General features: G+C 41.2%; 1 protein-coding gene across 1 annotated transcript in view; it reads right to left on the bottom strand.

Annotated features, from left to right (window-relative positions):
- Positions 1 to 23,328, bottom strand: part of GBE1 (1,4-alpha-glucan branching enzyme 1) — a 140,014-nt gene that overhangs the window by 91,793 nt on the left and 24,893 nt on the right. Inside the window, exons 3-4 of the mRNA XM_069944615.1 lie at positions 11,874 to 12,043; positions 6,012 to 6,127 (exon numbers count right to left, since the gene is read on the bottom strand). Of these exons, the coding sequence (XP_069800716.1) occupies positions 6,012 to 6,127; positions 11,874 to 12,043 (286 nt within the window). The remainder of the gene's footprint in view (positions 1 to 6,011; positions 6,128 to 11,873; positions 12,044 to 23,328) is intronic.

Here is a 23,328-nt window from a genome sequence, read left to right as displayed (position 1 = left end):
CTTCTTAACAGCAGGAGCCCCTTAAAAGACCAATTGTACTTTCTAACAGCACCCTGTATTTATTCACAAAATGTAATGCGGGGAAAAAACAAAAACTTTGCAACCTTTTTTCTTGGTTGGGGAGAGGTTTTGAGATTGAGATATTTCATTTTTAAGCCATTTAGTGTGCTAACTGATCATTTGTAGTCTGTGGTTCAGTACGATTCTATGGATACCTAATTTGCTTTTTTACCCCCATCAGTGGAGCTGTAGGGGGGCTGTGCAGTGAACTATGGCTTTTATTGGTACAAGGGACACATTTTTATTCCATTCCATTTATTTTAGTCCCCCTAGGGAAACTCTCTATATGATCAGTTCACTGAAAAACAAACATGCGTATTGCAGTGAACTGTCAAATTACTGTTTTTCTGCTCGTTAACAGAGGCTGCCATGACGACTGATTGCCACCCTGCATTTTTGGATCACATTAAGTTCCCGCCCTCTTCAACTTAGTCACGTCCTTCCTGTTAGGCCACACCCCTTTTGACAGGTTCAAGCGTGTCTAAAACACATATAAAAAATGTGTCAGAAGTCATACAAGCCTGTTTTTTTGGTGTAAATTAAACCAGAACTGGTGCATTTGTAATAACACATGTTGCTCTAAGTTTCATAAAGAGCTGGGATGGATCTGCATCTCCTGCAAAATAATGTGATGCATGGAAACCTGTACATGGCATTATAGAATCCTCTGAGCATCCCAACCCTAAAGGTGTCCATTTATATTTAATATCGGGTGAAAAAAAGTCTCTTTTGATCTCATACATTTGTGAACATTCAAGTGTCTCCAAGGGTAATTTGCAGCCAGACAGCTCTAGCTCTGGCCTCCATACACCTCAGAGAGTCTGCTAAACCCACTGGTGAGTATCTGGTGTATGGGCATTAGGAATATATGAACCCCATCAATGATTAAAAGGAGAAGTTTGTAGAAAAATGTTAATAAAGTATTGTGTTGCCCGCCAAAAGTTATACAAATCACCAATATACACTTATTACAGGAAATGCACACAAAGTGCTTTTTTTCCCTGCACTTACTACTGCATCAAGGCTTCACTTCCTGGATAACATGGTGATGTCACTTCCTGGATAACATGGTAATGTCACTTCCTGGATAAAATGGTGATGTCACGACCCGAATTCCAGAGCTGTGTGGGCTGTGGCTGCTGGAGAGGATGACGGCAGAGTGACACTGAGGAACACAGGGCTAAAAAAGTGGAAAGGGCGCCATAGGGTGATAACGTAAACAACAGATTGTAGGTCGAACAAGCTGATAATAAAACTGCTCACCTGATGGTGTTGTGCTAAGAACACAACACCTGTATGCACTATCAGTGAAGAGAGAGGTAGTAGCCGTAGCAGCCAGGCTTCAAGGGTAGATGCCGAGATCCCAAGCCAGGAGATCAGGGAATGGAAAATGGTAGATGAAGTGTCGGATCCTCGGGGTAGGCGGGGACCACAGGAGCCAGAATGACGGCGCTTCACGGCTTCAGGTTTAATGAAGTAAAACGATGAATTTTAATGGTCTCATAAACAACGCGTTTCGAGGCATAAATTGCCCCTTTGTCAAGTAGGAGAGACCTCCTACTTGACAAAGGGGCAATTTATGCCTCGAAACGCGTTGTTTATGAGACCATTCAAATTCATCGTTTTACTTCACTAAACCTGAAGCCGTGAAGCGCCGTCATTCTGGCTCCTGTGGTCCCCGCCTACCCCGAGGATCCGACACTTCATCTACCACTGAGGAACACAGGGCACTGGAGGGACACTGAGCATCCCTCTGCCATCATCCTCTCCAGCAGCCACAGCCTGCACAACTATGGGAGTCGGGTCGTGACATCACCATGTTATCCAGGAAGTGACATCTCCACGTTATCGAGGAAGTGAAGCCTTGATGCAGTAGTAAATGCAGGGAAGAAAGCACTTTATAAGCATTTCCTGTAATAAGTGTATACTGGAGTTTTTAAAACTTTTGGGGAGCAATACTTTAATAAAAATTTTCCCCAGACTGCTCCAATAATTTTCCCAGCACTGTAGTGCCCAGGCCGCATTCATCACCCTTAACTGCAGCATAGCCCTATACATGAACATAGGGCCACCCTGTGGTCCCGTCACTGTACACAACATGCAGGACACAGAAATTGGGCTCCACAGATCATAAAGCGATGTAATATCCCCAACTATATGCCATCACTTTACATATTAGAAATCACACTTTAACTAGGGCAACATCAGATTTACTTTAAAGAACGCATCCAGTAAAAAAGCATCACAAAGAATAAAAACTTTTAACAGGAAAAATATAATTTCACACCCTAAATGTCTTTACAATGCAATTCCCACGTTTATAAATGTTTTTTTTTTCTCTAAACTATAAAGTGATGAATTCTCTCTACAAAGCACATGCCGTTTTCTTATGTAGATGGTAATGTCTGCAAGTGAAGGTCGCTATATATTTCTAGAATTCACTGACAAGTCATGACGGTTCAAGGAGACTTGTAGCCTCCAGCTCCCTATAATCAAGTCTCCAGATTTCAGTTTTAGTATTGCAGGATACAGTATGTAAAAAAGTTGCTTTAGATTTAAAGTGTGCCAGTCTATCTGCTGCCTCGAGCAGCCACTTTTATCAGTCTATCACTTTAGAACTCAAGATAAATGTACTGGTCAGTAGAGATTTATAGCTCTTAGCCCTTAGCCTCAAAAACAATTTCAGGGAATAATACAGCATTTCAGAATACAAAAAAAAAGTCGCAATTCAAGCAAAAATCCTTGAATTTGAAAAGAATCTGATACAAAAGAAAAAACAATGACGTTCCAAACAAAAGTTTTTTTTTTATTTTTTTATATATATAAAGCAAGGTAGTATGAATGACTGACACCAACAATGAAGAAATAATGTACTGTTTGAAGACAAATACACAACAAGCCCTTCTGCCCTTGATGCCTTACAATGACAGCTAGCGGTTATGGTTTGCATTCTATAGCACGGTATAGAACATGCATCTCATTCCATAGGTGTCCCGCAAGCCTGGGGAGGATAGGCAGAACCAGGGGGCAGCTAACTGCCCCATCTACCCTTATATACAATGCAGACTGGACTAGTAAAAAGCAATTTTTGGTGGGTCAGTTATGTACATTAATGATCACGGTAATGTCCTAAAAAAGTAATTATACAAAATGTCTAGAGTTGAGGAAAAGCACAGAATAAATTCTTCGTTAGGGTATGTCCAGGGCCGCTTTAACCAGAGGGCACATGGTGCACGTGTACTGGGCCCACTGGTTAAAGGGTTAAAGGGCCCCCCCGAGCAGGCCGGCCGTTGCTATGTGCGACCAGCCTGTCAGGGGGGAGCGCCATGGATGGGTAATCTACTTAACCATCCATGGCGCCCCCTGCAGCCCCCCCCCCCCCCCCGTCCGCCGCTGCGCTTCAGCAGCGGTACTGACAGAGAGAGAGCGCCATTGGCTCCCTCCCTGTTAGTCACTCATGTGGCCGCACTTCCTGCAGTCACAAGAGGCAGCACTCTCCCTCTGGCGCCCGACATGACTGGAACGTCGGCACGAGGGTAAGGGGAGTACAGCCTCTTGTGACCTCTTGTGGCCGCACAAAAGTTAAGAGAAAAGGAACGCGTGGACCCAGGTGAGTATAATAGTTTTTTTGTATTTTTTTTTAATGTTATATGGTAGTGGGAGCGCACGGGGGAGGGGGGGAGCAGGGGTGCACAGAAAGGGGGCTACATACTATTGGGGACATCACAGGGGGGCTGTATACTATTGGGGGAGTGCACAGCAAGGGGGCTATATACTATTGGGGGGAGAACACAGGGGGTCTATATACTATTGTGGGAGAGCACAGGGGGTCTATATACTATTGTTGGAGAGCACAGGGGCCTATATACTATTGGGAGAGAGCACAGGGGGTATATATACTATTGGGGAGAGCACAGGAGGTCTATATACTATTGGGGAGAGCACAGCAAGGGGGCTATATACTATTGGGAAGATCACAGGGGGTCTATATACTATTGGGGGAGACCACAGCAAGGGGGCTATATACTATTGGGGGAGACCACAGCAAGGGGGCTATATACTATTGGGGAGACCACAGCAAGGGGGCTATATACTATTGGGGAGAGCACAGGGGGGGCTATATACTATTGGGAGAGTGCACAGCAGGGGGCTATATACCATTGGGGAGATTACAGGGGGTCTATATACTATTGGGGGAGAGCACAGGGGGTCTATATACTATTGGGGGAGAGCACAGGGGGTCTATATGCTATTGGGGAGATCACAGGGGGCTATATATTATTGGGGGAGTGCACAGCCAGGGGGCTATATACCATTGGGGAGATCACAGGGGGTCTATATACTATTGGGGGAGAGCACAGGGGGCTATATACTATTGGGGGAGTGCACAGTAAGGGGGCTATATATTATTAGGGGAGCTATATACTTCTGGGGGAGCACATGGGGGTCTATATACTAATGGGGGAGCGCACAGGATGGCTGTATATAACTGGAGGACCACATAAGGGTCTATATACTACAGGGACACCTTAAAACTATGGAGGCACAGAGGGGTGTAACTATATAGGGGTACGGAGGGGTGTAACTACTATATAGGAGTACAAGGGACCTAACTACTGTATGTGTTGGAGCCTAAAATATTTGGCAGATTCTGGAGAGAGGATTCACAGCCAGAGGAAAACTTCAAGGTGGCCCAGGCTGGATGGAGAGAAAAAGAAAAGGTGACAGACTCTGATGAGAGAAGACGTCCCCGGTGAGTCACTGGATGTAACTGAACTCTGTTATAGGGTCTGTAGTGAAGGGGTCATGATGTGGCCGTATTATGAAATGGTGTCATTGGTGATATCTTTGTTTTGTTCACTGCAGTTTTCATGTAATATATAAATCACTGCATGGTGGAAATAGTGTTATAAAGGTTACTACTGTATGTACTGGGGCTCTTAATACAGTGTGGGGGCAAATTATACCATGTACCAAAAGGGAAGAGGGTGGGGGGGGGGCACTCTTGAGGTGCTGCCATTATTAGCCATAGTGGGAATCTTGTTGCCACACACCAGAGACACCATTAACAGTGTTCTATATGCCTTGACTTTACCTTGTTGTCCATTGAATGTAACAAAGTAAAAAAAAAAAAAATAAATAAAGAACAGGACACACTGGTGGATAAGGACAGGGCCCTGCTTACAAGGGCTTACAATCTATGTACATTTGTACCTTCTACACATTGTATATTACCAGGTGTATTTGTACCTACAGGTTTTGGGGTAATTTTAGCATGTCATCACAGTGGTAATTTCCAGAAATTGAATAATAAAAATAAGCATTTCAAAACTTTTTTAAAACAATTTCTACTTCGAAATTGCAAAACTATAAAGCAGAAGACGTGTTATGTTGTGTTCCCGATTAATATTAGGAATGACTGTTTATTTTTCACACAAAAAAAACCCTGTGTGTACATAATTAGGAGAGCACCAATGCCGAATACATCTCCAGGTTATAATGCAACAATTTACTGGGATTGTATTTGTACTTTGATTTCTAAAGGAAATGTAAAATAGTAGAGATAACTAATTTTCTTCCTGCAGGGCAAGCAAGTCATTATACTGAAATGCAATTCTGGCTTTCAGACATAGGTAACGTACTGTGTAGCAGGTGTAATTTGTTAGCACTTAAAATGATGCAGGTTAAGACCAAACATAAAATCTTCAAAAGAGATCCCAAAAAAATTACAAAAAAGCTTTGCAATTGTAAAAATAAGCAAAAATAAAAAATAAATAAATAATACTAAATAAAATGTTTTCACCAACTGATAAACTACAGATATAAAAATAACTATAGATATCAACAAATACCTGGCTGCATAATCTGTTGTACTACCTAAATAAAAATAATAATAATAAATAATAATAATAATAATAATAATAATAATAATAATAATAATAATAGTATACCTTTAACTTAGAGCCATGTTGTATGACAGGGGACTTATCTTCTCTTGGTGGGATGTATAATTCCCATTTTCCAAAATCCAACTTCTTATATGGATGTGAAAAGAAATTCCAATCATCTGAAATGCAGGAATATGTAAAGTTTGCAAAAATTTTGGAAGCTATAGTATATTGTATTCAAATCATTAACAAAAATAATAAAACTTTTAATAAAACTTCTAATACTACTAATAATAATAGCACTACTACTATCTTTTTGGAGAGTAGCACAGGAAGATTGCACAACTGTTCTTAAAGGTTTTATTTACTTCTAAAATTGCAAAAACATGTAAAACAAACATTAGGAGATCCTGCTCGCCAAAGTTCTACAGCACGTCCTCATAAGCAGCAGCAGCATGGAGCACAATGAACTCTCCAGAGCAGTAAAGATATGACACTTACTGATGCGTTAAGCAGCTTTTCTGTCTCTCTCTTTCTGCAGCTAACGCCTCATTACTCCCTGCTGTATCCCACTTTCTAAAAGGAATTATACTTGGGGGGGTTGTTACTGTAATAAAAACAATAAACTATACTCACTTGTCCTGCTGCCACCCCCGGAGTGGCTTCCGGGTGACTGGTCCTTCTAGGTCATTGCAACAATGCAAGAACTACCTCACCAAGCAGGGCAGTTCCTGCATGCTCATGACATCACAGGAAGCAGGCAGAGAGGACCGACGGAGACAGGACACCCCTATGACTACAATGGTGTGGATATTTTGTTTTCCCTGGACATAAAAACCCAACATAAGTAATCCTCTGGGATCTTGGAAGGCCTCATAATGGAATGTGTTTCCATAACATATATATATATATATATATATATATATATATATATATATATATATATATCTATAAGCTTTTATTCATTGGCGAAAGGTGTCAAATAGGCTAACCTAAGCCCTTTGAATTGCTTCAAGCTAAAATGCTTCCTCCCACCCCCTCCCATCCCTATCCATGCTTGATTTACATACAACTGGAATTCCAAGCAGGATCAGGAATGGGAGGTGGAGTGAATAATTGTTACAATTTGCAGAAATTAGGGGGCATGTAAATGCCTCATGGACACTTTGCACTGGAGAACAACTTTTCTATGCCAAGGAAACACAAACGTATATCTGAAAGGTACCATGTGCCTCTTTGCTATCTAACAGTGTCAGCTGATTGGAAAGGTAATCGCAGATGACATTCATTTTAATACAACCACTTTTTATAGACACAATAACCTCTTGGTGCAGCTTTTCATTATAAGTCATTTCCATTTTACCATGACTATGTGAGACTATACACATCCACACAATATACAGCTATTACCCACACAGGGTCCCGTATAATCTAGTCTATTTTCTCACTTACTCTTTGTATATGTATATTCGGAAATACATGTGCACACAAATAATCTTCTGTATAATAAAACGCTCCGACTTTTGTTTGCTTAAGAATATTCACGCTCTGTGCATTGTGTTCTGTTTTGCACTGAAAACAAAATTACTTCCATATTTACGATAAAAGATATCTGTCAATATTTTTGCTCCAGGCAAAGAGACAAAACGCGCCGGCACTAAAGTTCACTCGGAGATTTAAATTCCTCTGTTCCAGACAAATAGAAAGCTACCCACGGTGACTATGGGAATGGTACAGGGAACAATAATCTATATGCAATAGGTAGAAAATGTACAAGCAGCATCAATTTTACTGCTGCACCAGCAGGTTTCAGAGTAAATGTGATAGGTTCCCTGCAGGAAACATCTCTGCTGCCCTAGAACGCAGAGATAAAGGGCTGACAGATCAATTTTTTCTTCATTGAAATGAAGAAAATAAGTTCCAAAAAAAAAAAAAAAAGGATTCTTCATGAGAATGTACTTTGCACATAAAATATACCCATATTAAAACGGTTATAAAACTCTATAAAATAAATGGGCAAAATAAAAACATAGGCTCAATGCTTGGGAAAAACCTCATTGCTACAGCAAGAACAGTATACAGTTTTAGGTCGAGTCCATACAGTGTATGACACGGGCCGTTCTTTGACCCGTCCGTGTCACTGAACGGCCGGTGTCAGTGAAGTTTATCATCTTCAGAACCAGTCAGATACACTTTACTTGTGCTGAATTGGGATTTGGGTGCATCCGTGTACGCCCACATCCCAATTCCCTATAGCACACAATGGAGAGTGCGGCCGGAGCCCTGAACGGACATGTCTGTAAGGCCGCTATTCAATCAATAGCAGCCACACAAAACTGACATTTAACTTTTTTGTGTAGCCGATTGGAATGCCGGGGTGTATACTATGTTCTCCTATTTGCAGGACAAAGAAACATTAAAGGGGTTGGCCACGTTATAGTATAATAGGTCAGTGTACGCTATTAGTAAGTGTACTCACTGTATATACTCATAGAGATAAAATCAGACTCCCCTCCTCCAGTCTGTTCTGCTCTGTGGTGACTCCATAATATGGCCGACATGGAGGAGCATGTGACCATGCCCCGCCCCCATTGTCCTCCAGAGACATACACAGGTTCAGTGGTGAACACTGGGAGGCGGGGCATGGTCACATGCTCCTCCATGTCAGCCATCTTATGGAGTCACCACAGAGCGGGGCAGCCCAGCCTGGAGGAGGGGAGTATGATTTTAGCTGTATGAGATACACAGGGAGCTGCTGTCAGTATATACAGTGAGTACAAATACTAATACTGTACACTGAGTAGTTTTACTATAAAGTGGCCAATCACTTTAACTAATCAATGTGATCTGATGCCTTGGACTCTTGGATCACAAGAAAAGAGACCCCCTTGTTCGCTGAATTCTTTTGAATGCTTCTCTATAAGATGACAGCTGCATTTGAATAGTGTATGTGCCCGCTCTCCCTGGTGTCTAGTGGGGGATCCCCCCCCCTGCGATGCGATTGCAGAGGGGAGATCCGTTCAAGTGAGCCGGCCGGGGCTCAGCATCGGAATGGCGCTGATCCCGGCTCGGCAATCTATGTAGATGGTCTGCTGCAGACCATTATAATAGAGCACCGATCTGATGGATCAGTGCTCTGTTATATACACAGCATTGATCTCAATAGAAAATCAGTGCTGTGTACATAGAAGTCCCCCGGGGGGCTTCATATTTTTGTATGTGAAAAAAGAATAAAGTATTTTTATTAATAAATAACCCCCTCCCCTAATAAAGTCCAAATCACCCCCTTTTCCTACTTTATAAATAAAAAACATGTTTGGTATCACTGCGTGCGTAATCGCCCGAAATATTAATTTATTTAAATCCCTCACGGTAAACGGTGTAAGCGCAAAAAAATTCCAAAGTGCAAAATTGCGCATTTCAGGTCGCATCAAATCCAGAAAAATTGTAATAAAAATCGATAAAAAAAAAAAAAAAAAATCGCATATGCGCAATCAAGGTACCGATAGAAAGAACACATCATGGCGCAAAAAATGACACCCCATACATCAAAGGATAAAAGCACTATAAGCATGGGAATAGAGCGATTCTAAGGAACGTTTATTTTCTGTAAAAGATTTTAATTTTTTACGAGCCATCAATATAAAAGTTATACAACTTGCATATCGTTTTCATCATACCGACTTGAGGAACATATATAATATAATATATAAAATACAGAAAATAACAGTTTTCCATAGGACACACGGTGTAAAAACGAAGCCCTCCCAAAGAGAAAGAATTGCGTTTTGTTTGTTTTTTTCAATTTCACTGCGCATATAATTTTTTTCTGGTTTTGCAGCTTTTTTTATGCAAAAATTCAGTCTGTCATTGCACAATACAATTAGTGATGCAAGGGCTTATGTGGGTCCGTAGGTGTAAAAATGCAACTGCTATGGCCTTATATGCACAAGACGGAAAAAACGAAAACGCAAAAATTAACATTTAGCCCGGTCCTTAAGGGGTTAAAAAAGGAAAATATGTTCTGGCCTTAAAGATCACCTAAATTTGATATTCTGTCAGTCATTTTATTGTTTATCCCTACGGTATGATAGTCTGTAATAGACATCGGGAATTTCAATGAGAATTACAATTTAACTAAGACCAAAGCTGCAAATTAAGGACAATGTCACCCTGGAGGGCGCTTCACATACCTACTGCAAGGAAAACTTGTATATTGTTTTACAGAACCTATTTTTTCCAGTCTACAAAACACATTTGCAATACATAAGGTGTTTTTTTTTATTATTATAATTTTCAAGGCTGAATTGTCTAACACATTAAACATTAACAAAAATGGTGCTGCACCTTTTCCTTTTGTCATAAGCCACATTCAGTGTCAGGTGAACCGTAATGTAAACTACTGTGCGAACACAGACAAAAATATAATAAATATGGTTCATTGGCTTCATTATTTTCAGAAAATGAACCCAACTTTAAAGAGAATCGTTGGATTTTCACCATTTTGTATGGTTATTCATGTGACGTTTAGTTTATTGAGAGACAGCATTGAAACAAAAGGGAAAAGACGGATAATCATAAGGCTGGAACAAAGTGAACTAAAACCACTGACAAAATATTTGTATTAAAAAAATATATATTACTATAAAAATATTATTAAGATGCAATGTGTCTACATCAACTATGAAATCATGGCTTTTGTTTGTTTTTTTGTTTTTTTAAGATTTCAGGACCAAGAGACGCAAAAGATAAAAAAAAAATAAATTGAGATTAAAAGGGTCACTCCAGGAAAAAAGTGTTTTCGAATCAATATGGATTTGTAAACAACTTAAAAACTCAAGTCTTCCAGCACTTATCAGCTGCTGTATGTCCTGCAGGAAGTGGTTTACTCTTTCCAGTCTGACACACTGCTCTCTGCTGCCACCTCTGTCCGTGACAGAAAACCTCTTCCCTTTTGAACATTTCCTATGGGGATTTGCTACTGTTATGGACAGAGGTGGCAGCAGAGAGCACTGCGTCAGACTGAAAAGAATACATCAATTACTGCATGACATACAGCAGCTGATAAGTACTAGAAGGTTTTTTTATTATTTTTTTTAAATAGAAGTGATTTGCAAAAGTGTATAACTTTCAGACACCGATTGGTCTGAAAAATACATATTCTCAGAAGTACCGTAGGTTTGAGTGTCCCCTACAGACGAGAAATTCCTGCAGTGGAGTTTTTCCCTGCCCGGCATGATATTAATGTTGCCGGACAAGGAGAGAGTCCGCTACATGGCTTTCCCGTTCGTAGAATACAGGACGCGGGAATAAGCTGTAAGTTTCCAATCTTAAAATTAGAAGGAAAAAAAAAAAAAAGGCTTCTATTTATTAAGGAGAATTTACTGCGGTCCTTTACTTCTTCCCTTCTGTTGGAGTGATTACAGCAGCCTGGGCAATGTTTCACATAATCAGACTCCATAGGCATGCTCACAAAATTTTCTTAGCCTGGTTTTATGGTTTTTCCTATTAATTTTATTCAACCCAATAGTAGAACCACCATTTGCGCTATCGCAATATCATTTTGTCTGTAATTATTATAGCTGAAAAATTAGCTAGTGTGGTCAGTACTTGCAGGCTTTAAAAATACTCTGCAGCTCTATATCATGCTAAGAGCCCAAGGGTCTAAGAAGCCATGTTGACTTAGAGGATTTCCACTTGAAATGTCCAGCACTAAGCTAGAACCCTGTATGTCAACCAATCAAGGCGGGGAGTGGTGGGGGAAAGAGGTGGCCTAAATCCAAAGCCTCCGAGACACAAGCAGTACCTAAAGCTAACAGATTCCTTTAAAAAACAGTTACAATATTTCAGTTTTTGCATAAAAATGTGCATATTATTTTAAAAGTGTCAAAAATATATATAAGATATAGGTCTATATAGACTTACTGAAATCTCCAGTAAGGAAAACTGCTTCGGCACCTGGGGCCCATTCTTTGCAATAAATCCCACCATCGAGCTGGGTATGGATACCAAATGACTCATAACTTCTTGAGAACTTTTCCAGGCCACCTTCACAACCTTCAAGTTTCTTCAAAAGCTCTTTAAACAAGGCATACCTTCAAAGGAAACAGTGACAAAAAATCCATTATTCTAATGGGGTGGTATTAAATTTGCAGCAGCACAGACGGCCATACTTTTAAAAAGATTTTCCAGGATAAAACAATTGATAGCCTACCACCATGTAGGCTAATGACAGTTGATTGGTGGTGTGCCAACACTGGCATTCCCCCGATTGGGCCACATTACACTGAGAATAGGACGGTGGCAGATGGCGCCATACTCACAAGGGTATCCTTCCTTGAAAGAACACATTTGATTTTTTTTACCTTGACATCTAAAGAACAACATAGGCCAAACAATTCATACACATTTAATGGCCATCCAGTCACACTAAAATTGGCGGGTATGACCAACACTAGTCTGTGCCCAATCAACTAATTACAGCAAACAGTGCTCCCTGTGAAGCCGTATTCCCACATTTGCAGCTTAGTTACATTTCTTTGTTTACAGAATTAGAGCCAAATTGGTTATGTGCCTCTGCAATTTTGTCAGGCTCAATCTGATTGTTTTTGAAAAGGAAACCACCATGATGAAGCCTTGCAATGCTGATCACATGGCAAAGCCCAGATGGTAAATGCAGACACAATTGCAGAGATCAGATAACTAATTAGGCTCTCATTCTAAATCCAAGCACTAATACAAGGCAGCACCTAACCTATAGCATGCCATGGGTTATCCAGAATTAGAAAAAGCAAAGCTAATTTCTTGCAAAAAGAGTAGATTCAAAGGTTCTGTATGGTATTTCAATTTAGGAGGTGAGCTGTTTCTGGGAAAAAAAAGTATCAATATTTTTTTAAAGGGGTACTCCAGCAATTTTTTTTTTTTTTTTCAAATTTAATTGTGTCAGAGATTTGTAATTTACTTATTTTTTAAAATCTCCCATCTTTAACTAACTTATCAGCTGTTGTATTTTTTTCAATCTGATGAACAGGAGAGGTTTTCTATAGGAATTTGCAATTACCCTGGACAGTTCCTGTCACAGACAGAGGTGGCAGCAGAGAGCACTGTGCCAGACTGGAAAGAATAAACCACTTCCTGCAGGAGATACAGCAGCTGATAAGTGTTTGAAGACTGGAGATTTTTTAATAGACGTTCAAATCTCTGGCACTTTCTGACACCAGCTGATTTGAAACAATTTCCCCCCCGCTGGAATTCCCCTTTAACATGGACATCCATTTATTTAGTGCCAACTGGCCCCTTTAAAACAAGAGAGAGTAATGCAACATCCCAATATGATGATTTTGCAACTAACTGTGTTCATGCATAAAAATCTCATTAAAAAGGGGAATTACGGCGGGGGGCTCCCCTCCATCCGGCTACGTCACAACCTGGCTGACGGATGCACTGCTCAACCAATCAGTGACTGCGGCGAGACACTATATCCCAATCGTCTGCAATGTCGAGCTCAGGTTGTGGCGTACAACACCTTCCCCCTCCCCCAGGGATACACTGCATGACAATCCTGCTTACAGACCCTTTTGCAAGCTGTCAGGTAGTGCCATTCAGTTCAGCACCAGCAGGGAATAGGTAAGTGGATAGACAGCAGCAACAGGTAAAGCTGCTGCATTTTAGCCTGCGCAATAATCAGGTTTTTTGGGTTTTTTTTTTTCCAAAAATAAAATTTACCCAAAAGGAAAAAAAAAATCTCTTTAACCCTTAAGAGATCATAAACAGAATATTACCTTGCTCAAAACCGAGAACTTCTTCCGCAAAGAATTCCAACTATTTAATTTATCCCTTTAAGGTAACTTGGCAAAGAATCAACCAGGACATTCATGTGGGTGAAAATCAATCTGCACAAAATTACTTGTTCTCATGGTTTCTAATTTGGCTTTGCAATTTTAGCAATAAGAGTTCTGCAATCAGCACAATCGATTTACAAGCGGCACAACTTACAATGAGGTAATACACTTGCATCCTCTATAAGCATCAGATCTGCACTGCCAGAAAATTGTCTTTATGGGAAAAATCCGTTCTTTTAGACATTTCACTGTAAACAAATCTGTTACCGTAGAACAAGTGCCCGCTGCCATCTGCCCTGGGCAAGAAAGAAGATGGGAGTAAAGTTTTAGGGTCAATAAAATAAATACAAGCTCTTTCCCTTGGCACTGTTTCACTCTTGTTCTGAAATTGTGTAGGTTGCGTATGAATGCATCTAGCTTGGCACACTTAGGGCACACTTCGATCTGACGAAGCGCGCATGCGCGCAAAATGGCCGTCATGAGAAAGTTGTTTGTGTAGGAGTTAGCATCTGCCGTCCTGCAGGACTAATGTCCATGTTTTAATCCATCATGAAATAAAGACATCTTGCATCAGAGCGGTGAGTGCTTTCAGCTTTTTTCTATTACGCTTGCTAGTGCTATATCTGATTTTTGAAATGCACCCCGACGCGAGGAGTTGTTACAAGTCCTAGATCAACGATCCAAGGTCCAGATCTTACTTGGAGTAGTGCCGGTGACTTTTCTAGCATTCGTTGTTATTGCTTTACACTTAGGGGTCATTTACACGTTCCGTAATTATGGTCCGTACACGGAAGATGTGCTACTGACCAGAATCAACTTAAAACTCCATGCTACAGTATGGACACAGTTGCACGGCTGTGGCACTACAGTAGCGTAAAGATTTTGAGTGCCTCACGCACCGGATCCGCAGCGGATTTCATGCTGCGGGTTTGCAGTGAAGTCCGCTGCGGATTCATGTAGTGTGAAGGTCGGCTTACATATCCGCTGTGGAATTTTCATATGTAACCCGGCCCCTTTAAAACCCTAAAACCTGCAGCCCTGGAGCATACACCACCTGCTCCAGGCTCTTGCTTGCTTCGGGGCCTCCAAGAATCCCCCGGCTGTCAGCCAATCAGTGTGCTGACCTTTAAAAAAGTCCTGGTGACGGAACGCATAGGGTGTTCTGGTCTGACCGTATCTGGGGTAGCAGCATTTATTGTATACACTGTACGATGATTTTGTAATATTTGACTATTTGTATTTAGTACTTTATTCTTTTTGGATATTGGGGTATTAGGATTAATGGTTTGAGTTTTATCACATTTTGGTTATTTTTTCATTATTTATGCTGCTTCCTGCATTTGTCTATGATAGGTCAGTTTTTACAGTGTTGGATTGGAACCGGTGAATAGTAATGTGTATGTTCTTAAATGATTTTAAATGTTTGTCCCTCGCATATATGTGAAATAGATAAAGATTGTATATATTTTTCTACTATTATATTTTTATCTACTATATATTTTTCAAGCCATTTTTGTTTGTTGGTAATTTCGCATGCTGTTTAGGTTGTGAAAACTAGCACTCCTTCTACTATTGTTTGTGGTGCGAGCCCAGTTTGTGCACATTTGGTCCAATGGGGAAGGGTGCACAGGTAACTGACTCAGAATCAGGAAAAACATGGACAAAAGCAGAGGCTCCAATACCAGTTTTCATAGAAATTTGTTAAAACACCTAATCCCAAAGTCAGTGATGAGTAGCAACCCGAATTTTATACATCATCGCTGGGCAGCACACCTACATAAAATACTTTGCTGGGCCACATATCATGCATATAAAAAAAAATGGACTTGTATTGAAAAACTCTGGCACCCCACCACCATATCTCCTTTCTGTGGAGTGCCCTGCCTCTTGCTTGGCCTTCAACTCCTCTCTTAAGGCCTATTCAGTTCACCAAGCACATGAGGTGGGCCTGTGCTACTAGATTTGGGCTCTTTTCCAAGAACTCCCCTTTGTTGTCTTTCCTTCTTCACACATCTTTTTCAGCGGGTATGAGTTACCCAGTAGTACAGATCTGGGGTAATAAAGGACTTTTTCAGTTTGTGGATGTTGTAGACCCTCTCTCACGTACCCTTCTATATTTTGATAGACTACTGGATAGATTGAACGTGTCCAGATTTGAACTATACACTTACACCTGACTACACCACTATATACTCTCAGATGTGGGGAGCACTACAGCCTCAAAGCACACAAGATTTGAGCAGTTATGTAGAGTTGGTTCTTCTTCCAAGGGGCTCATTTGGGATATATACCAAATGCTAGGATGGAGAGGTGAAGACTCTCCAGTGAGGCGTAGATATATAGATAAATGGAAAGCGGCCCTGTCTAGATCAGTCTCCCGGATAATATAATTTGGGACAGAGCGGCTACCTCCTCAATCTGCACCACTTAGAAAAAGACTAACTATAAGTTTCTAATGCACTGGTATCATACAGCTGAATTGCTTCATAAATTGAACTATTCGCTTTCTCCCAATTGTTGGAGGCATTTGAGTGCCGTGGGTTCAAGCTATCATATTTTCTGGACATGTTAGGGCAGCCGGGAAAACTGGTCACAGGTTGCCACCCTCATCAAAGATGTATTAGATGTACAGATAAGTTTAGACCTCTTGGTATATCTGCTTAATTTAACCCCTAAGACACTCAGTAAAAAAAGCTACGAAACTATTACTTTAGATTTTAACTGCGGCTAAAACCTTATAGCCCGCAGCTTGAAAAAAAAAAATGCTCCCCCAACATATCTGGAACTAGTTTCTAGAGCTAAGGAAATTGGGTCTTGAGAATTTCTTACGGCTTCGCTTAATAATAAAATTGCTCTATTTGATTCGGTATGGGCCCCCTGGGACGCTTACTGTTCCAGAACTGGATTAGTTTGTTAACTAATAGATTACTTATCTGGCACGTCCCCCCCAACTAGCCCCTATTTTCCCCAATGTCTTTATTCCCTTGTTGTGGTCACCTGTTTTGTTTGTTTTGTCGTCAAGTTGTTTCTTGTTCTTCCACTTCTTTAGTGAACCTCAGTTTGAACCTTGTATAAGTTGCCCAGTTTGGCCCATTGTAACGCTTTGATACAATTTACCCAGAAATGTTTTGTTTGGCCAAATAGGCCTCTCATTTTCTTTACATTTAAAGTTGTATTCCCTGAGGATTGTATGACTGCAAATACCTGTATATTTTATTTTATCTTGTTTCTTTTTAAAACAAATAAAAATTTACAATTTAAAAAAAAAAAAAAAAAAATTGTTAAAAACTTAACATGTAATGGGAATTAGTGTTGAGCGGACCTGTCAAACTTTGGGTTCAGACATATTCTCCAAACCCAAATGGTAGGCATTTGAAGTTGGATGCCTATGGCTGTATCCATGTTTTCCAGGACTCCCTAGGATGCAATCCTACTTCTGCAGCCACGGGAAATCAAATGCTGAACGTTCGAATTTGGAGAACTTTGCCGAACCCAAACAGTTTGACCACTCAACACTATTGGGAATCCATTAAAAGCAGTGTGCACAACATAAAACATAAGCTACAAGTTTTGAGCTCTGTGGCTCTTTATCACAGCTATCTAAAAGTCATGTATCTCTACATGATACTCAATATGGAAAAAACAACCACTTCTAGTTGGCTCTAAATTGGAGAATAGAGATGACAGAACCAATGGTCTTTCTGTAAGAAGCTTGTCCCCTATCTTGGATCCTCAGCTCTCTGGCATGTATAGGAACATCATAAAAGCTTGACATGTGAATGCCTTTCCTATGTTATAAAGTAAACCAATTCGTAGTGATCAGTGAACAGGACTAAATAAAAAAAAAAAATACACAAGGGCAGATTCACTAGTGGAAGTGTGCCAAAATCCTGGAATACTAGAATTCTGCAAACTGAAAGGGTCAAAATTCTGCAAACTGAAAGGAACGCAGTTTGAAGACTCATACTCTGGACAATGAGGTTGGCAATCAGATTATGTTCACATTAACACCAGAACCTCTGTTAGCAGTTATGAAAGAGAAAAACTACATGCCATACTATTCTTTCCCTTTAAACAATGCCTGACGGTACTAAGGTGGACCCCATTCTAAGTCCATTGTGCAATGTAGCTAGAGATGAGCGAACGGGGATCGGGTTTGAGTCCATCCGAACCCGAACGATCGGCATTTGATTAGCTGGGCCTGCTGAACTTGGATAAAGCTCTAAGGTTGTCTGGAAAACATGGATACAGTCAATGACTATATCCATGTTTTCCACATAGCCTTAGGGCTTTATCCAACTTTAGCAGCCACCGCTAATCAAATGCCGAAAGTTCGGGTTCGGATGGACTCGAGCATGCTCCAGGTTCGCTCATCTCTAATTGTAGCTGAATACTGAAGATGTAAAACCAAAGCAGCTCTACATAAAGTCCCATTGTAGCCCTGACCTTATCATGAATTATCTATTAACCCGTATGTAAAATTATCCGCTACCATTTCATAACATGCCCTAAACATGTTCCTTATTCCTAATGCACCTGCTCCCTTTATGTTTTCACCTTTTCTCATGTCTCTTCGCAATGATTTCTTCCGACCTTGCCTCCTTCATCTTCAGCAAGCCTACATATCACCTTCTCTTTCTTGCACGTAAAAGACCTATTCACATTACAGAGTGAACAGGAATGCTGATAAAATAATAAAGTGTTTTCTAGAACTACAAAGACGGATTAAGTTTTAATAGATCAAAAGTCAGCGATGAGGAACATAAATAGACATGGATAATGGTGCCCGTCTGGGAAGACTTGATCCAGAGGCCTCGCTGCAGCAAAAATAATGGAGACCGAGACAGCGCTCCAGGTGGATACGTTTTTATCAGCCCACACAACTGTACGGGTCCTGTGAGCGTATGCTGCCATACATACAAGAAAAAGTATAATCAAAGTGTTAGCAAATACAATAATCCAGATGTAACATCAGATTCAGGATACATACTGTATGTCCTGTGTGCACCTCTTCCCATCTGAGAATATCAACTAGGTTCCAAAATGGCAGCTCTCAGAATGGCCGTTGTGTTGGGCACTGACCCTAGCAGATGTGCCCTATCCTGTGAAGCAACAGGATGGCATTCACAATCACAGTTTTCCATTTGTTCAGGTGCATCTATACGTGGATCAACTTGTATAGTTATTTATAAAAAAATAAAAAATTTGGTACTGTATATATAATTAGATTCATTATTTTCCCCAAGGACAATAAGATTTTAAAGGGAAACGTTAGCAAAATATATAAATAAATAATTTGAAATCAACTGGTGTCAGGTGTAATTTACCCCACGGTCCTATTTAAATGCCATGCCTTCAAGAAAACCGCTTTTAAATTTAGACTAAACTATTATGGGACGAAACTGGCAAGATGCCAACAATGGAAACTCATTCACAAACTGTATCTGGCCTGCCTCACCAAGCCTCCCTTGTAGGTCTCATGTACCTGTATAATGGAACCATAGCAATTACATGCCATAGTGTTTCACTAGTGTTAGCACAGGGAACTTTAGGTCCCTTTGTTGTCATGCCACATTGTCACACATTAGCTTTTTTATTATTATTTATGTATTTTATTATTATTTATGTATTTATGTTGCAGACATAAATAATGGCATCCTGTACAAATGCAGATTTATTTCTTAAATGATAAAAGGCATAACTACAGTGGAACCTTGGTTAAGGAGTAACTTGGATTAAGAGCGTTTTGCAAGAAGAGCTCACAGTTTTTCAAAATTGTAACTTGGTTTAAGAGCTCCCTGTACTGGGTGGGAGGGGGAGTGGGGGAGGGGCATTGTCTGCATAGCGGGGTCTACAGCACTGTACTCTGACCCGGGAAGTCTCCCTCACCTTCCAAATCATAGCAGATCCTTTTCAGGCTAAGGCTTACATCAGGAGACAGGACTGTGGAGGTAATCTCCTCTTAGCTGTAACCCATCTCTCATGTGCCCACATCTGCCCTATTCATTGCTCCATGCTCCCTGCAGTCTCTGACAGCCTTTGTGTTTCCCATCCCCTCAATTCTTGCCATAATGTGCCTGCACTCAACACTCAGCTATACACACTGCTGCTATAATGTTCTTGCACTTACACTCAGCCATTCACACTGCTGTATATAAAGTTTCTGTCACTGTCCTCCTGCACAGCTCTGTGATTCTCACTTCCTAATTGGTCTATGCTGAACACCCCCCCCCCTTCCCCACACAGACCTCTGACAGCAGCCCTGCTTCTCTATTTTAGCCTGTTTTGCAACGCTACTGCATTATGGGGATCTGCACCTTCATCCTGTATCTACAAACTGCAGCTGTTATTTCAGGTTTATGCCCTTACTATACATTATATTTCACATGCTATACTGTACAGTTACTTATATCATCACATATTCAGCTGTTTCTAAATGTTTGTTTCATTTGTTTTTCATGTTGTTCAGAATAAAAAAAAAAAAAAATCATTATTTTTGAGGTGTGAAACCAATTGTTGGAATTTCAATGATTTCTTATGGGAAAATTTGCTTTGGTTCAAGAGTGGATTTGGATTACAAGCACGGTCCCAGAACGAATTATGCTCGTAATCCAAGGCACCCCTGTATAGTTGTTTCTCATCGGTTATAAATTATTATGCCTAAACTGAAGATGGATCAATATAAGGTACAGTTGTTGTTGTTGTTGTTGTTTTTTTACAGTATATATAAAACTCACATTGAGAACCACAAATGATTTTTTTTTTTACACAGTCATGTTCTTGATCCATGTAATCACCTTGTTTGATGTCTCAGACAGATAGCACCCAACTATTAAAGTACGAAACAAAAAGTTCCATGTCATTCAGAAAATCATCTGACTGTAGTGAGACCAGCCAAAATACTCGAGGGGGGGGGGTTAATAGGATCCGTGATGAAAGAATTTTAACATGGTTGATCCTTTTTACCCCCTGGGAACATAAGATGTTAGAAGCTTACTTCCCAGTTCCCACTGAAAACAAATGGGGGCACATCTAAGCTTTCATGAACATGTTTGAGTCGAGAACATTTGTCCATGAGCTGTGTAAGGTGTTTGGGCAGGAGGTACTTTAGACTACATCAAGACAACTGCTAAGCCTCATCCACACAGAAGTACTTTGTGGTCCACAAGTGCACAACCGCAAGTATAGACTGTATAGGACACATTAAAGTCTATGGGACAATGCACAGAAATGTGAATGTCACAGTCCTTGCATTTACTTGGAGCTCAGAACACAAAAAAGTAGGACTAGCACATATACGGTCCATTTTGTGGTCCAGGCTCCATAGACTTTAATCGCCTTCATGTGTGGTCCGTGATTAGGTAGAACATCCATGGGCCATCCGCAATTATGGACTGTGCATTATCGTCTTGCTCATGGTTGTGTGGATGAGGCAGCTAAGCTGAATCCATTGATCATAGCCGTTCCCTCACTATGGAACCTTACTGTACCACCATGTCCCTAGTGGCTAGTATACAGTGTAAAGGTCCCCCATAATCATGCACTGGTTCCATATTATGGCTCTCAACAACTTGCATGTACTGTATGCTCTACATGCAGTATGAGCCAAGAGCTTTCTCTGATAGACAAACTGACTCCAGTGGTGGGTTCGGCCGACATAAAGGTATTGGAATACACTTTATAAGTATGTCGTAGGGCTGGGCTATTAATCAAATTAATTCGATTAATTCGCCTTGAGTTTGTGAATCAAATTCAGTTATTATGAAAATCGTGAATTCGATTTTCAAAAAAAAAAAAAAAAAAAGCGCCCTCCGACCTGTAGAAAGAGCATTGGTGCTCCGGGCGAGCTGCTCCTCCTGCAGGTCAGAGTGGGACCACACGCCTGCACCCACGTGATGGCAGCCAGCTGTTTGCCAGCCCACAACCACAAAATGCCTGCACACAGTTGATCATGCCGCCCGCCGCTACACAAAATGCCCGCACCCAGGTGATCCCACTGCCCACCAACAGCCACAAAATGCCCGCACCCAGGTGATCCCACTGCCCACCAACAGCCACAAAATGCCCGCACCCAGGTGATCACACTGCCCACCAACAGCCACAAAATGCCCGCACCCAGGTGATCACACTGCCCACCAACAGCCACAAAATGCAAACACCCAGGAGATCATGCTGCCCACCTGATGCCACAAAATGCAAACACCCAGGAGATCATGCCAGCCACCTTCTGCAACAAAATGCCCGCACCCAGGAGATCATGCCAGCCACCTTCTGCAACAAAATGGCCACACCCAGGTGATCATGCCGCCCGCCCACAGCCACTCACACCCACAAGTCCTTTCGGCCTGCCTACAACAGAACTAGCAGCAGCAGTAGCCGGACACTGAGCAGCTCCTGGGGCATTACTGGAGAGGACTGGAGATTTTGGATGAGGATTCAGACTGGCACCCAACCTCTCTCCCACCACATCTACCTAACTAATACTAGTACTCCCACTATTATTGCTACAAACACCCCTGATACTACTACTATTCCCATTACTATGGCTACTACTACCCCCACTCCTGATATTACTATTCCTATTACTATGGCTTCAACTACCCCCACTCCTGATACTACTATTCCCATTACTATGGCTACTACCACCCCCCTCCTCATACTACTACTCGCATTACTACGGCTACAACTACCCCCACTCCTTATACTACTACTACTCTCCTTACTATGGTTACTACTACCCCCACTCCTGATACTACTACTCCCATTACTATGGTTACTACTACCCCCACTCCTGATACTACTACTCCCATTACTATGGTTACTACTATCACCACTTCTGATACTACTACTCTCATTAGGCCCCGTTCCCACTGAGCAAAGCTAGCGGAATTATGAGCGGGAGGCTAACGGCATTCCGCGGCGGATAATTCCGTCGCGGAATGCCGTTAGCCTCCCGCTCATAATGGGAGTCTATGGGAGGCGCTCGCTCCTGCCCTGTCCGCGCTGAAGAATGAACATGTTACTACTACCACCACTCCTGATACTACTACTCCCATTACTATGGTTACTACTATCACCACTCCTGATACTACTACTCCCATTACTATGGTTACTACTACCCCCACTCCTGATACTACTACTCTCATTACTATGGTTACTACTACCCCCACTCCTGATACTACTACTCTCATTACTATGGTTACTACTACCCCCACTCCTGGTACTACTACTCTCATTACTATGGTTACTACTACCCCCACTCCTGATACTACTACTCTCATTACTATGGTTCATACTACCCCCACTCCTGATACTACTACTCTCATTACTATGGTTACTACTACCCCCACTCCTGGTACTACTACTACTTCCATTACTATTGCTACTCATATACCCGATACTACTACTTCCAACTACTATGATAACTACTACTTCCAATACTGATACTACAGTACTACTCCTGTTACTACTATTCCCACTACGACTACTACTCCCACTCCTGATACTACTAATCTCAGTCCTGCTACTTCCTTTATCTT

The sequence above is a fragment of the Dendropsophus ebraccatus genome, chromosome 11 (assembly GCF_027789765.1).
Source record: "Dendropsophus ebraccatus isolate aDenEbr1 chromosome 11, aDenEbr1.pat, whole genome shotgun sequence".
NCBI classification, from domain to species: Eukaryota; Metazoa; Chordata; class Amphibia; order Anura; family Hylidae; genus Dendropsophus; species Dendropsophus ebraccatus.
Note: the sequence above shows the minus strand (reverse complement) of the source record. Positions and strands in the feature narration are given on the sequence as shown.